Source organism: Trichosurus vulpecula, chromosome 8, assembly GCF_011100635.1.
Source record: "Trichosurus vulpecula isolate mTriVul1 chromosome 8, mTriVul1.pri, whole genome shotgun sequence".
Classification (NCBI taxonomy): Eukaryota; Metazoa; Chordata; class Mammalia; order Diprotodontia; family Phalangeridae; genus Trichosurus; species Trichosurus vulpecula.
This window is the reverse complement of record NC_050580.1, coordinates 231,673,537-231,689,184: the sequence shown is the minus strand read 5'-3', so window position 1 is coordinate 231,689,184 and position 15,648 is coordinate 231,673,537. Positions and strand designations below refer to the sequence as shown.

At 40.0% G+C, this 15,648-nt stretch overlaps 1 protein-coding gene across 1 annotated transcript in view; it reads right to left on the bottom strand.

Annotated features, from left to right (window-relative positions):
* Positions 1–6,730, bottom strand: part of BATF (basic leucine zipper ATF-like transcription factor) — a 44,964-nt gene extending 38,234 nt beyond the window's left edge. Inside the window, exons 1-2 of the mRNA XM_036736170.1 lie at positions 6,417–6,730; positions 2,415–2,519 (exon numbers count right to left, since the gene is read on the bottom strand). Of these exons, the coding sequence (XP_036592065.1) occupies positions 2,415–2,519; positions 6,417–6,515 (204 nt within the window). The 5' untranslated portion in view covers positions 6,516–6,730. The remainder of the gene's footprint in view (positions 1–2,414; positions 2,520–6,416) is intronic.
* Positions 6,731–15,648: the final 8,918 nt, after the last annotated feature.

The window sequence follows — 15,648 nt, the reverse complement described above, 5'->3', positions numbered from 1 at the left end:
AGGAAACTGAGGCAGACAGCTGTTAAATTACTTAAGGCTGTATTTGAACTTAGGTCTTTCTGACTCCAGGTCAAGCAGTCTATCCACTGTTCTACCTGGCTACCATATAAGAAGCAAGGAAAGCAAAACAAGGATACTAAGGGTTATTCTTCTGGAGAACTTGCTCATAACCAAGGTACAAAAAGTTTCTAAGACAGATTTTAATAAAGAACCTTAAACACTCATCTTCTGACACAAAAAGGATGGGGCAAATGCAAAAGGTTCACAATTCATTTCTTCCTTCCTCTTCAGCCCTACCCACAGTTTCCTCACCATGCCCCAGCCTGGGCACCCTTTCCACTCTCACCTCCTTTCCAGCACTCCTTTATGTGTGGTCTCCCCTCATTAGAAGGTACGCTTCTTGAGGGTAGGGACTGTCCTGTTTGCTTTCATCTGTGTGTCCAGTGCTTGGCCATTGCCGGGAATATAAGCCTTAGTAAATACATGTCTGTGTGTCTAAAATTTACCTACTCTTCATCTTTATTCTCCTTCTCTGCTAGGATTCAAACTCACTGGATTCCAAAACCAACACTCTCTCCATAATACCACTATGTCTCTTCCAGAGGATAAGAACAAATAAAATAAATAATTAAAACTAGAGAGTGCTATGAAGAGGATGGCAAAACATGACAGAACCAAGTAAGTGGTAGTAGTTTTCAAAAGCCAGGTCTAGACAATTGCCCAGGAAAAATGTCACCAGGTGTCCTATGCTGCAGGTGAGCATTGTGCCCCAAAGTGGATTTCAAATGTATAGAGTTGAAGATTAACTCTCATGCAACATCAGAAAGCATAAAAACTACTTGACCTAGTTCAAGGAAGTAATCTGAGCTTAAACTAGATGATTCTCTGAGCGTGGGGCTCTACATTTCCTCTCTGTGTATTTGAGCCACTGATCTATCCCCACCACAGCATCTCATCCTTTTCAACTCCATAGTAAAAGTAGTCCTTCCATTCTGTTACCACTATTGCATGGCAGGTCAGACTCATTGTAACTGAGCCACCTATAAGTTTGACAATCCAGCCTTGCTTTTTAAAGATGAACCTTATTTCTATACTTTCCCCTGCTTGTATGTGGCTGCCCTTTCCAGACTGTCCTTGCCATGCTTCAGCACCACCATGTTAGGCACTAAGAATGCAACAGTAAGAGTTAAGCAGTCCCTACCCCTCAAGGAGCTTATATTCTACAAAGGGGAAACCATATGTTCACAGTTCAAATAAAAACAGGAGACGGTCTAAAATATGCACAGTGATCAGGGAGGGAGCTGATGCACTAAAAATGAGGTATGGGGAAGAGTCAGAAAAGGTCTATTGATTGGTGTTGTATCTTCAGGCTGTTGTGTTTTTAGATGGTTCAAATAAAAATATAACACATATATATATGTAGATATAGGTACAGATAGAGCTACATAGAGCTCAAGTTATATAGATTAACATCTATAGGCAGATTTTAAAAATTAAATTATTTTAAAAATTAACAGAAATCTGTTTTATCTCCTACCCCATACCATTGGGGGGGGGATTTATCTCTTTATAGATATAGGTAACTATATCTCTATGTTTATAGCGATAGACATAGACATACCAGATAATAGAGATAGATATAGAAATCCATCTCTATATATATCATATATATTCTATAATACAATAATCTATATTATATATCTATAATCTATATATAAAATACACATGTGTGTACATACATGTGTGTGAATATATATGTACACATACATATATATATAATATGCAATAAATGCTTGTCAAATTGGTGGCTCTCATAGAGGCAGTTTAGACTATTTTTTCAAACTGCTTCTATGACAGTCATCAATTTGACAAGTATTTATTAAGCACCTACTACGTGCTGTATATGTACTATTCCAAGAAAGGCAGAAAACAATTCCTGCTCTCAAGGAACTCACAGTTTAATGGGGGGAGACAACAAAAAAATAACTATTTACAAACAAGTTATATATAAAATAAATTCCTCAGAAGGAAGAGCTATGGTTGAGGACTGGGTCTCAGGGGTATGATGGAGTCAGCTCCAAGGCCAATTACTACATTTTCAGTGTGAGCATTTACACCTCAGAAGTTGACAAAGGTTACAAATCAGGGCTTGGTTTATTGTATAGTGATTGCTTAGAATTAAGAAAGTGATGCATAACATTTTAATAATTAAATTTAAGCTTAAGATTAAGCTTAAAAATGTGTTGTGAGTTTTAGGAGAGATGGTTGTTAAACATTTCCCAGCATAATCCTGACTAGGAAAGGCTTCTTGCCGAAGGTGGTACTTGAGCTAAGATTTGAAGGAAGTCATGGATGGAAAGAAGAGAGTAATCCCTGGGATCTGAGAGATAGAAACAGGGGCTAGAAGCACTCACCAAATGTAATGTGTCTGCTTTTTGTGTCTGCCTTTGTCGACTCTTCTGAGCTGCAATACGGTTTTTCTCCCTTCTTTGAACTTTCCTCACGTCATCTGAGGAATCCTGGAAAGTAGAGGAGGTAGCAATGGGTCATCCTTTCCTGGTTACTTTGGGCTCTCTGCATTCACTAATCTGATAAACATCTACTGAATCCCTAGCAGTTTTCCAAATGCTAGACTGAGAATCTTGTCCCCTTCCTATAGAATTCCTACCACTAGGTTAATGTGATAATATGATTTTTTTTTAAAATGTATGTTTGCAAACCTTAACATGTATGAGTACAAATGTCTTCTATTAAAAAAATATAAATAGGAATGTCTTGAATTATTATCAAGTGGTTTCTCTCATTTACATTTTATTGAAAATAAGGTACTAAGACTTGACACACTCCATTGGGCTGGTCTGGGCAAAACTGGTAAGGTTGTCTCTGAAAGCCCCTGACCTTCCTTTTGTTGTGCCTTTCCACATTTGTCTTCCTACAGCCTGGTTCCTGATGCCTTTAATTTTGCCCATGATTTTCCATTTGTGTGCTCTGTTTATGATCTCCGGGGCAGAATCCCAAGTTTCAAATCTCTTCCATCTCTTCCATCAAAATGTACATGCTTTGTATTCTGACCCCGTGGACAATGTCTACCATCTAAATGGGAAAATCTAACAAATTGAAGTGTTATTGTATTTATGGGTGCTAATGGCTGAATGAATTAATGTTTCCTAGATAATATAGGTCACCTGGCCCAGGACAGAACACAAAGTTTGGAGGTAGAAATCTGGGTTTGAATCTCAGCTCTACAACATGGTTTCATACAAGTCATTTAAATGCTTTGGAACTCAGCTTCCTAATATATACAGTGGGTAAAGTAGGCCAGGCATGGTGGTGTATGACTGTAATACCTGCAATCGTAGAAGCTGAGACTAGTGGATAGCTTGAGACTGGTAGTTCTGAGCTGCAGTAGGAATAGAAATTGGGTGTCTGCACCATGTCCTCCACCAATATAACGAGTCCCTGGGAGCAGGGAACTTGCAGGCTGCCTCAGTCAGAAACAAAGCAGATCAATGATCAAAGCAAGGTTACCCCCACACCACACTGGAGTATCAGAGTAGGACTTTTGTGGCGGCCCCATATTTTACAATGGAGAAACCTGAAGCCCAAAGAAAAGTGACTAGCTTAAGGTCACTCAGAACCAGTAAGCAATAGGGCCAGAATTTGAACCCAGGTCTTTTAACTAGACTCCTTCCATTATGACAGATCTTCTATCCAACTAGAACACATTCCTTTCCAGAGGGGGTAGTGGAACCCCATACTCTATGATGTACCCCATAGACAGAGGGACATGATATGGGAAGAAACATTGTTGTTACAGAGTAAAAGCTGAGAGGATGGTCTCATTCTTACAATACCAGCCTAATTCAATGCCTGTGTATTTATGAATAAATAAGCGATAGAGAGCAAAGTTAGGTGTAAAATGGAGAATTTCAATTATACTGAATTAAAAAGATTTTGTGTAAATTAAAAAAATGTAGCCAAGATCAGAAAGAAAGCAGAAAATAGAGGTGGAAGTTTTTATAGACAATTTCTCAGATAAAGACCTTCCAAATATTTCTCAGAAAAGCGAAGCAAGAGGATCCAGGTCACATAGGTAGGGAAACTCCCTTTCTCTAAAGGATACAGAGACAGGGATTGGACTTGTGATTTCATTGGTATAGGGAACTCTCCGATAAAGAAACTCCTCTAGCAATGCAAGTCAGCACCTTTTCTGCAACTTCCAGTCTTAGAGAGATGCCTGAGAGGTTAATTGATCAGAGGAAAGACTCAAACCTAGGTCTTTCTGGCTCTGAGACTGTCTCTACCATGACACGATGCTTCTCAAAAGGGTATGTGACACTGTTTTCTGTTTTCCAAAATGGGAGAACTCCCTGACCCCCTAACTCTTAAGATATTTAAAAATAGAACTGACACACCCCTCAGTGGATGGTATGCACAGGCACAGTCCTGCTTTGAAGGATGAAGACACAGAAGATCTCTAGAGATCTGAGATATGTTCCAAGAATCTGCTTTTTAAAAATCATAATACAATAATAATTATAACAATTCACACTTATATAGAATTTTAGGGTTTACAGAGCATTTTCCTTGCACAAGTCTGGTGAGGTAAGGATTGCAAGTGTATGATCATTTTACAGATGAAACTGAGGTTCAAAGAGTTATCTTTGTTGCCTAAATTACACAACCAGTGTCAAAGCCGGGACTTTTGTTTGGCCCGAGGTTCAGCATGCACATGTATACAACTATATGCTCTGCTACTATCTCCTAAAGTTGTGAAGAAAATGTGTTCTAGTCCTCGAAACACCACACAAACGTGAATTACTTTTATTATGTGCCTATAGACACAAAATATGGAAAGTCCTCTTGACCCCCTCCCCCAACATAGCACTAATGAAATACATCTTTAAATCATAAGAATTGAGAAGGGAATTAAAAATGATTACATCGTATGTAGTTAACAAGGCCAGTGCCATCATCCTTAACAGATGAAAGTCAGGGGATGTGGCGAGTAGGCAGGTTCAGGGTAGGAGAGCTTTGGTTCTTAAAGTATGACCTGTCAGAAAGCCGGAAGCTTCTGGCCAAACTTTAATCTCCCAGTACTGGAGGTGAGCTGTTGGGTTATCAGAAGCATCACCCTTCAAACTCTCTAGAATCCTCCCCCACACTCATTCCCACACCTCCCAACCCACTCCTATCCAATGAGGTAGGGGAGTTCAAGCAACAGCTGCATCCCCTTTTTCCCCATCGATGGCAGGCCACCTCCTCATAATTCTCCTTCAGAGCTTCCCAGACTAGAAGCCCTTGTAATCCATTGCTTTTCCCCCACCTCTATGAACTTAGTTTTAGCTTTAATTGCTTTTTTTTTTTGCTTGTGCCCAATTTACTTCCTCTTGGATCATCCCTGTTTCATGATTTGACTTAAGTTTTCTAGGGTAAGCTTCAGTTCAACAACCTGAAATAGTGTAATATGGTGGAAAACACACTGGACATTGGATCAGAAGGCCTAGCCCTGACTGCTACTTTCTAGGCCTGTGATCATGGGTCAGCAAGATACTTAAATACTCTGAGTCCCAATTTCCTCTTCTGCAAAATGGGACTGATAAAAATGCTAGAGAGAAGCAAGGAGCAAATCAAGACCCAGCCTCGGAATCACGAAGACTTGGTCCCACACTTACTAGCTGTGTGACTCCAGGTGAGTCATTTAATTCCTCAGTGCCCCTGGCAGCTCTCTAAACTGATGTATTTCAAAGGAGTTGCTAATCTGCACGAGCAGAAGGGTTTTTTACAACAGTATTTCTTGCACTGATGAAACCATACAACCCGATCCAAAAAATAAAACTGAAAAGAATACTTTATACTACCTACTTCATAGGATTATTACTAGAAAAGCACTCTGAGCCTCAAGTATGATATACATGTAAGCTGCTATTATTAGCAAATGAGATAATATTTGTAAAGCACTTAGCCAAGTGTTTGGCACATAGTAGGTACTGTATAAATGTTAGCTTTATCATTGCTATAATCAGCTGTAGGTTACACTTAACTCCCCCCTGTTAAGACTAAACCTCTCATAGCATAAAAGAGTCTTTTCCCTCTGATTAGACCTAAACACTTTCATTCACGATCTCTTTGTTCATTCTCTTTCCTTCCTAGAAAGCTTGACGGGGCAGGGACCATGAGAGTCATAGGAGGGAGTTGAAAGGAGAGAGAATAGTCCTGGTGCCAAATGCCTCTGGGAAGCCCAATCCCAAATTCATAAAACTCAGATGAGGCTACTTGACTTATGCTCTGTCCCTGACCACCGAGTCCTCCTGCCTAGTAGTTTCCAGACAGCCTTCTGAGAGGTTCTTCCAGGAAGAGAAAACCTAGGGGTGGGAGTCAGGGTGGGTGATAGGGGAAGACAAGAGAAGCTTTACCTGTTTATTGCTGGGTGGAGGTGAACGGCTGAAGCTGGAGTCGCTGCTGTCAGAACTATGGGGCATGGCTGAAGTCTCCAGGCGTTGGGCAAGTTTCATCCACTTTCCTTCAGGCCCCGTGTTGCTCTGGCTCTAGACACCAAGAAGCCTTTCTCAAACACTTACTAGGTCACCAGCCCACCACCTTCCTTGGATTCTTCTTTCTCGCCCACCATGCACCTCTGGAGCCCAAGGTCCTCTTCTCTCTGTGGCCTAGAGACACTGCAACTAGCAGTGACATAGTCGCTTACTTTTTGGGGCTTGCTTTCTCACTTGTAGTTTCTGGTAAAAAAAAAAAATAATGGAGAACTCAAGCTGGAAGTCACATGGGCGGAAACTTAAGTGAACTACAAGTTACACTGATGGGCGAGAGAGAAAAAAAAGCATATTGGGGAAAAGACCTTGAAAATAATCTGAAAATGAGAAGAAAAAAGAAAACCCCAGATACCTTCAGACAGTTTAAAAGGCAGAGAAATTGGTTTCAATTGAAAATGATAAAAGAAAGAAAAAAAAAACAGAATGAGGAGGGAAAGTCCCCAAACAGTTCTAGAGAGCTAGTCCTCTCTCAAAATGGGGAAAGAAATATTGACACTAGGGAAATAGATGCTTTTGTCACACAATTTGACCTTAAGCCAAAATAAAACAGCAACACTAGGATTTCATTTTTATTTTCCTTCATAAATAACCTACAGCAACCAGAAGCCTGGAATACACACTGCAGCCAAGTCAAAGGCAAAGTGAGAGAGAATGAATGGGTAGAAAATCCTAACTCAGGATTTAGAGGGAAAATTATGATACTATCAGCAGTAATTAACATTAATGCAAATAAACTAACATAGGAGGTGTTTAATAAACATTTCTTGATTGCTTTTAAAAGAAGTATCTACAAATATTTCTTTTTAAAGATAAAGAAAAGAAATTAAGTCTGAACTCTGATCTAAATGGACATAGAATCCTGACTCCCCTAAAAGGAATACCCAAATAATTTGCTCACTACTTTTCCCGTATTAGAAAAGATCCTGACAGTATCATCCAAGAAAAGCAGCCATCTTATATCAAACTGAGACTCTGAACCCAAATTCCCTGTGATTTATCTGGTCAGTGCATCTCCCCAAAGGTAGATCCCAAAATGGAAAGAGGATTTAAGGCGTGGTAAATATCCTGACAACCAACTTCTCAGTTAGCTAGGTGGCGCAATGGATAGAGCGCTGAGCCTGGAGTCAGGTGTAACAACAATGCTGCTTGCCACTACTGTGGGGGTGAAAGACCAACAACACCAGCACACAGGAAGGCTGCTAGCTCAGGTCCTTTGACCTGCTTTTCTAAGGAAAGCAACTTTAAGGGGTTAACAATCTTACTTTAATTAAACATACATATGCCACTCACTTAGTTCAGGGGGAAAAGCCAGCGCCCTGAACTTCAGAGTGAATACAAACAATAATTACAAACAGAAACAGTATAAACAGATCAACATTTCTGTCTAACCAAATCACAATACATAGTTACCAGAGAAGCACCAACATCTGGGTTTTCAAGGGGGGGGGGGGGAGGTGGGTGGTGCTGCTTCAACAGCTTACCTAGAGTCTCATCACCAACACATTTTCAATGAGTGAGCCCCCAAAGGCAAAATGCTAACCTCTGAGCTTGTATACCCTGGGGCCTCACATCCAGTTAGTGAAAGGGTGTGAATCTGCCTCTAATCAGGCCTCCCTTTGTGGGCCCCACCTGAAGCCTATTCAATAGGAGGGAAAGATCTTTCACTTACAGATTGGCCTTACATCAGAAAGACTCATCTGTAGGAGTTCAAATCCAGCCTCAGACACTTACTAGCTATGTGACCTCGGACAAGTCACTTTACCCTGTTTGCCTCAGTTTCCTCATCTGTAAAATTAGCTGGAGAAGGAAATAACAAACCACTCCAATATCTTTGCCAAGAAAACCCCCAATGGGGTCTTAAAGAGTCAGAAACAACTAAAACTAACCTTTCTCCTTGGGTAAGACCTTATTTTCTTTGATAAGTACAATGCAGTCTCCTCAGGAGTAGGGATACTTTGGGGTTTTGGTCCTTTCATTATATACCCAGGACCACAAACAGTACCTTGTACTTCTATTATTTATTCATTTATTTTGGTTAACACCAGTGGTGGGATTCAGCTGTTTCACACTGGTTTGGTAGAACCAGTATCTAATTTTAGGTTGAATTCAACAAACCAGTTGTTAGTGGGGGCAGGGCCTATGCCCGCTGTGACAGCAGCAGCCACGGCACCTCGGCTCAGTTCCATGCAGAACCGGTTGTTGATTTATTTGAATCCCACCACTGGTTATCCCCTGTGATTTTATTGGTAAACTGAGCTTCCAGTGAGGAAATTCCCTCTACCAATGCAGAATTGCAACCGTTCTACAATCTATTAGCTTTAGAGAGTTGGCTGGGGTACTGAAGGTCAGGCGGCCTATCTGTCTGCCTTACATCACACAGCCAGGATATGTCAAGACTTGAACCCAAAACATGCTGACTCAAAGGTTTGTCCTCTATCCACTCCCCTATCCTATTTCTCATTAAGCTGCCTTGCACCTGGTGGGCACTTGACAAACATCTGTTAAATCGACTTGAGTTAATACAGCGCTTTCTGGAGCCCTTCAACTCTATCAGCGGCTCTTAGGACTTTTCTGGGGTCCCTTGGCGTTATTGCGTATTGTAATCTAATAAAAGAACATTCCTCACTCTGAAATTGATTAATTAAACCACTTAATTATTGGCACTCCTGTCTCTGGGCCTGCTTTGTGAGCATTCTGAGGTTAAGAGATTGGCTCAGTAAAAGTGCTGTTAACACCCAGGCTCCAACATTGACTAGCTGTGTGAACCTGGGCGATTCCCCTCTAAGCTTCAGGTTCCTCATCTGGAAAATCAGGATGAGGATACAGGCACACTTCATTTTATCGCGCTTTGTTTTATTGCACTTCATAGATAGTGCATTTTTTACAAATGAAAGGTTTGTGACAACTGCATCAGGCAAGTCCAGCAGTACCATTCTTCCACAGCGCAAGCCCACTGTGTGTCTGTCACATTTTGGTAATTCTCACAATATTTCAGAGTTTTTCATAATTATTATGTCTGTTATGGTGATCTGTGACCAGGGATCTTTGATATTATGATTGTAACCATGCCTACAGAAGATGGAGAACTAAGTGCTGTGTGTGTTCTGACTGCTCCACCGACCCACTATTCCCTATCTCTCTCCCTCTCCTCAGGCCTCCTATTCAGAGACATAACAACACTGAAATTAGGCCGGGTGATAACTTTTCAATATCCTCCAAGTGTTCAAGTGAAAGAAAGCGTAGATCAATATAGCAAACTTCATTGTTGCTTTATTTTAATAAATTACCACAGTCACCCCAGCCTTCAGCAACCACCACCCTGATCAGTCAGCAACCATCGACACTGAGGCAAGACCAAAGGAAGGCTTAGGTGATGGCTAACATTTTTTTGGCAATGAAGTATTTTTTAATTAAAGTATATACGTTGGGTTTTTTTAGACATAATACTATTGCACACTTAATAGGCTACAGCAGGGCTGTCCAACCTTAGGTTTTTAGTGAAACAATAAACAATATATTTTGATTTGCCATTTTACTGAGAGCTCAGTGGTAGCTCACTTGGTTTACTAAAACATTTATGTATATTTCTATGCTTGTAGGCGGGGTGCATAAATCACACATTTTGGACAGCCCTGGGCTACGGTATAGTGTAAACATAATTTTTAAGTGTACTGGGAAACCAAAAATTCATGTGACTCTCTTTATTGTGATATTTGCTTTCTTGCTGTGTTCTGAGACCTAACCCACAATATCTCTGAGGTATGCCTGAGGTATAGCTCACAGGGCTCTGTGGGGAAAGTGCTCTGTCAACCTTAAAAGGCTTTATAATTGTGAGCTATTACTATCATCAGCTTTTTCTTTCACTCTATGCCACCTTTATTAACTTTATTTTGTTGATGGGCTGAAGATACAATGAACAATAGTTGACATTTATATATCATTTAAGATATTGCAAAATGTGTTATCCTATCTCTTTATCACACAAGGATTTCACATCTTATGTGATCTTCTGTACTTTCTTTCATGGTATATCATAAGCTCACTTGACTGGTGTGGACCCAATTTTCCCCCAGTCTTTATAGTGTTCCATATCCAAGGGTTAACTAGGATTCACACTTCACATTTTTTTTTTCTCGCTTATTTAAGCCTGGAATAGTGAAGCAAGGAACACATGGGTGAACCTGAGGACAGAAGCCCAAAAAGTGTTGTGAATGACTGAAAAAGCTGCTGCTTCTGAATCTCAATGCTGAACAACATAGTTCTTCATTGGCCTTAGATGCTTCAGGTGAGGCCAGAGCCATAACTTGGATTTGCCACTGTGGTGTTGCAAAGGGAGCCTCTTCTTACTCTAATAGGTCCTTGATGTTGCTGACCCTATATCAAGAGGTTGTTTGACAGCTAACATGACCATCCCACTCTCTTGACCACTCAAGGGCTTCTACCCCCATGGTTCTGTATAAGTGAGACTGCTTTCCAGGGAACACCTTCTCAGTGACTTCACTTCTGCCTCTTTCCTGGGGTTAAGATATTGGGGACTATTGGCCATGCTATAGGGGGTACAACCAGATTCTTGGGGAAGGAGGCTGGACTCTGTCTCCAAGCACAGCTATAACTAGGACAGAATGTTTTCTGAACTGAACCCCCAAACTAAATTTGCTTTTGATGCAGAAGGCAGAGAGGAAGAAAAAACATTGCTGTAATACTTTATAACTTTCAGATTCACTGATTCTTAGATATGGAAAAATAGTACAGGGATCATACCTCCCATATATCAAGGAAAATGCATTAACTCCCATTAAAAATTGGATATCTTTCATTGCAGTATATGGAAAGATTGTCACCTTTCAAGTCAAGGGTGAATATCCAAGTCCAGCTATGTCACTATCTGTATGACCTGGGGTGTGTCAATTAACCTTTCTAGGTCTTGTCCACCTCGTCTATAAAATGAAGGTGTTGGATTAAATGACCCCTCTGGTCTCTTCCAGTATATATAAACACTATACTGTAGCCTATTAAGTGTGCAATAGTATTATGTCTAAAGAAACCCAATGTACACACCTTAAGGTTTTCTGTTTTTGATTCCATGATTGTTATAGACGGCCATATAAAATGTGTGCATAATTAAGACCAGGTTTGGGAAATAGGGATCCCAATGTGGTAATTTTTTAAAATTTTAGCTCAGGAAACCTACATGCTCACACACACACACATATACACATATATACACGCATGTATATATGTATATGTGTGTTTATTTCCTTTGAATACATTTTCTTTTTTTTCCCAATGAGGTTATACTTGAAGACCCTACCAGCTAAGAGCTATGACCTAGTTGTGATTCCCAGAGTCATTCTTAAGCCCAGATAGTTAGTAGTCATCTATGCAGCGTTATTTGAGAGGTGCCAAAGGGCCTTCTTACCATCTCTCATTTCTTTCCACTGAATTATCCCCTCAGGTTGATCACTCTCAAATCAACCAGTCAACTAACAAACATTTACTAAATGCCTACTCTGTGCCAGGCCCTACAGGATTACAAAAACAAAAATCAAAGTCCCTATCCTTGAGTAGCTCAGTCTAAATAGAGAGATAATACGTATATAACATATTTAGGAACATACAAAATGGATACAATTTTAGGGAGAAAGTCACCACAACAATAGAAAAATCCCATTAGCTTGCACAGACAAGGTTGGAGAGAAAGCGAAATGGAATTGTTAAAATATCTTAAATTATAGATTTAAGAAAAAAAAGAAATATGGCTTTATTACTTTAATACTTTCAAGTACAAGGCAAAATATGTTTTAAACAATAGCATCATTCTAAGGATAAATAATTGAGCTCATTTCTCAATTCAATCAATAGTCACTCGTCAAATATCTGCTCTAGTGTACATGAGGCACCGTGCTAAAGTCTCTAACTCTACAATCTATGAAAAATAAAACAGTCTTTGTCCTCAGGGAGCTTATATTCTACAAGAACAATAAGTGAAAGGATAATTAATATTTATATGTATAAAATCTGGTACCTCTTGTAGACAATTCAATGTATAGAGGGCTAGATTTGAAGTCAGCATAGATCTGAATTTAAATCATGCCTCAGACACTAGTTCTGTGAATACTGGGCAAATCCCTTAATAATCTCTCTCACTTTGGTTTCCTTATCCTCAAAGTGACATAATTATTATCAATGAATGATTAATAGCGCCTACCTCAAAGGGTTATTTTGAGACTCAAATAAGATAATATATCTAACATTCATTACAAACATTAAACTACTATATAAATTATTATTATTGTGGGGCAGCTAGGTGGTACAGTGAATAGCATGTCAGGCCTGGAGTCAGAAAGACTCATCTTCCTGAGCTCAAATCTAGCCTTAGACACTTACTAGTTGTGTGACTCTAGGCAAGACACTTAACCTTATTTGCCTCAGTTTCCTCATCTGTAAAATAAGCTAGAGAAGAAAATGGCAAAACACTTCAGTATCTTTGCCAAGAAAAGTCTAAATGGGGTCATGAAGAGTCGGACATGAGTGTAAATGACTGAACAACAACAAAAAATAATTATTATAGGGTAAAAGGAGACTGGACTGGAAATCAGATAGTTGAATTGTAGGCCTACCTCCTCCCTGACGATTAATTTGCTCCAAGATCCTGGCTATATACCTTTACTACCCTGGCCCTCAGTTTTCTCATCTGTGAAATGAGAAGCTTAACCAAATGGTTTCTAAAGTCCTTTCCATTCTCCGTTTGCTAAGAACTCAGTCGTTTTTACAACATAACTGCATCTTGTTTCTACAACAACAACAAAGTTAGCAAAATGCAATATTGCAAAATCATGACATTAGGGAAATTTCCTTTGCAATCAGTATGACAATTGTATTTAAATGGTGCTTTTAAAGTGCTAGAAAAGAATAAACACAGTCCGTGTAGAAGCTTACTTCTTTGATTGGTTTGTTTAGCAAATCCTTTTGTTACAACTAGATAGAAAAATCTTCCATCCAAACTTTGCCTAAACCATCATGAATCCCACTACAATGAGAACTAACATCTATATAGTGTTTGGGCAGCGAGATGGAACAGTGGATAGAGCACTGACCTTGGAATCAGGAAGACTTATCTTATGAGTTCAAATCTGGTTTATTAGCTGTGTTATGCTGGATAAATCGCTTAACACTGTTTGCCTCAGTTTCCTCATCTGTAAAATGAGCTGGAGAAGGAAATGGCCAACCACTGCAATATCTCTGCCAACAAAACCCCAAATGGGGTTGCAAAGAGTCAGACATGATTGAAATGACCAAATACCAACATATAGTGTTTACTATGTTATTATCACATTTGAGCCTTACAACAACCCTACAAGGTAGGTGTTATTATCAATCACCCCCATTTTACAGATGAGGTAAAGAGAGGTTGAGTGACTTGTCCAGGGTCACACAGCTAGTGAGTGTCTGAGGGGCCAGATTTGAACTCAGGTCTTCCTGACTCCAGGCCTGGCACTCTATCTACTGAGCCACATAGCTGCTATGGGACTATAATCTGAATGAATGAAGGCAATCCATAGTAAAGGAAGAAAGAAGGAAAGTCAGTCCTCTCAACCTTTAGTCGAACATTGCACAGAATGCTGGAGCTAGAAGGCACCTTACAGATCATCTATTCTTGATTTTACAGATGAAGAAAATGAAGCACCCAGAGTTGAAATGATGTACTTAAGATCACTGGCAGCAGTGAGATGTGAACCCAGGTCTTCAGAGTGTCCACTGTTTTCTCTATTACACTAAGCCAGGGGTGGGGCCACAGGTTTCCCATCCCCGCACTAAGCTAACCGTGGATTCATCAAACATGAGCACCTATTCTGAGTGGGGTACTTCCAGGAACTTACCAGGAAGTCTCTGCCCCAGAGACATGCATTCTTGCATGCAAGAGGATGATATCAAGGCTGGCCAAGGGCACTAGCTTTTTGAATGATTCTTTCCCCCAGCAGGGATGGTGGATGAATTTCTCCCTCTTGCCTGGTCCTGCATCACCATCAGTGATATTTATAGTTGGGGTGCTTGAAGATCAATGCCACAGCCTAGGAAGAGGGAATTGACCAACTGACCCACAGAGAGAGATTCGATCCATGACTTTGACCTTATGAATGTCAAGTCACCCTAACTCTGACTACTCAGTGATCAGACTGTGCTGTAACCTACACAGCCCCTAAGATTTTTGCCTCTATGACCTGACGCTGGCTTCATCCAAATTAGAAAGACATAGGATGGTGTGCCGTCAGTTTGTTATATACATAGAAATGAGACCCAGAGAAGAGAAATAAGCTGTGAGTCAAGAGAAGAGTCTGCTAAACCACCCTCTCTCTCTTCCACATCTCTCTCTATCTCTCTGTCTCTCTGTCTCTCTCTCTCTCTCTCAGATGTGAGTCAGCATTGCTATGAAGACCATGACTTCTTCATTTTGTGACCGCTTTACTTTTAAATTTGAGTATTAGTTTTACTTTCCTACAGGGTTTTACTTGTGATTCCTTAACAGTTTGTTTTCTTGGTATTCTTATTAAAAAAGATTAAAAAGAAAGGAAGAACGTTAAAGAAAACGATCCCTTTGAAACCTATATGCACTTAGGAGGTCCCCCCTCAGTACTGAATTCACTCAGCCAAAGGAAAGTCAAGAAGTAGTTTTCAAAATCAGCTGTTACCCATACTTTCCTCCAGGGATGCCTAACCTGGGCCTGGGATGATTACTTAGTTGTCCATCTTTCTATTTATCCTCTCGTTCACAGAGCCCTGTGTATTTAGCCCTGACTCTGTGCAAGACTGAATGTGAGGATTACAAAGACAAAAACCAAACTCCTTACCTTCAAGGAGTTCACAGATGCTCCTGTTGTGTTTTCTGGTATTAACTATTTGTTCATTCTGAACCCACACTTTTTTTTTTCCAAGCTCTATCTGACAGCCCAATAGAAACTTACCAGCAGGATGAACCAACTTTGAAGTCTCTGGGTTAGGTGTAAGTTGTTAGTTACTTGAGCTAAAATAATAAAAATCCCCTAGCCGCTTTGTTTTTAAAATGGAAAAAAGCCTATTATTTCGTGTCCTAAATGAT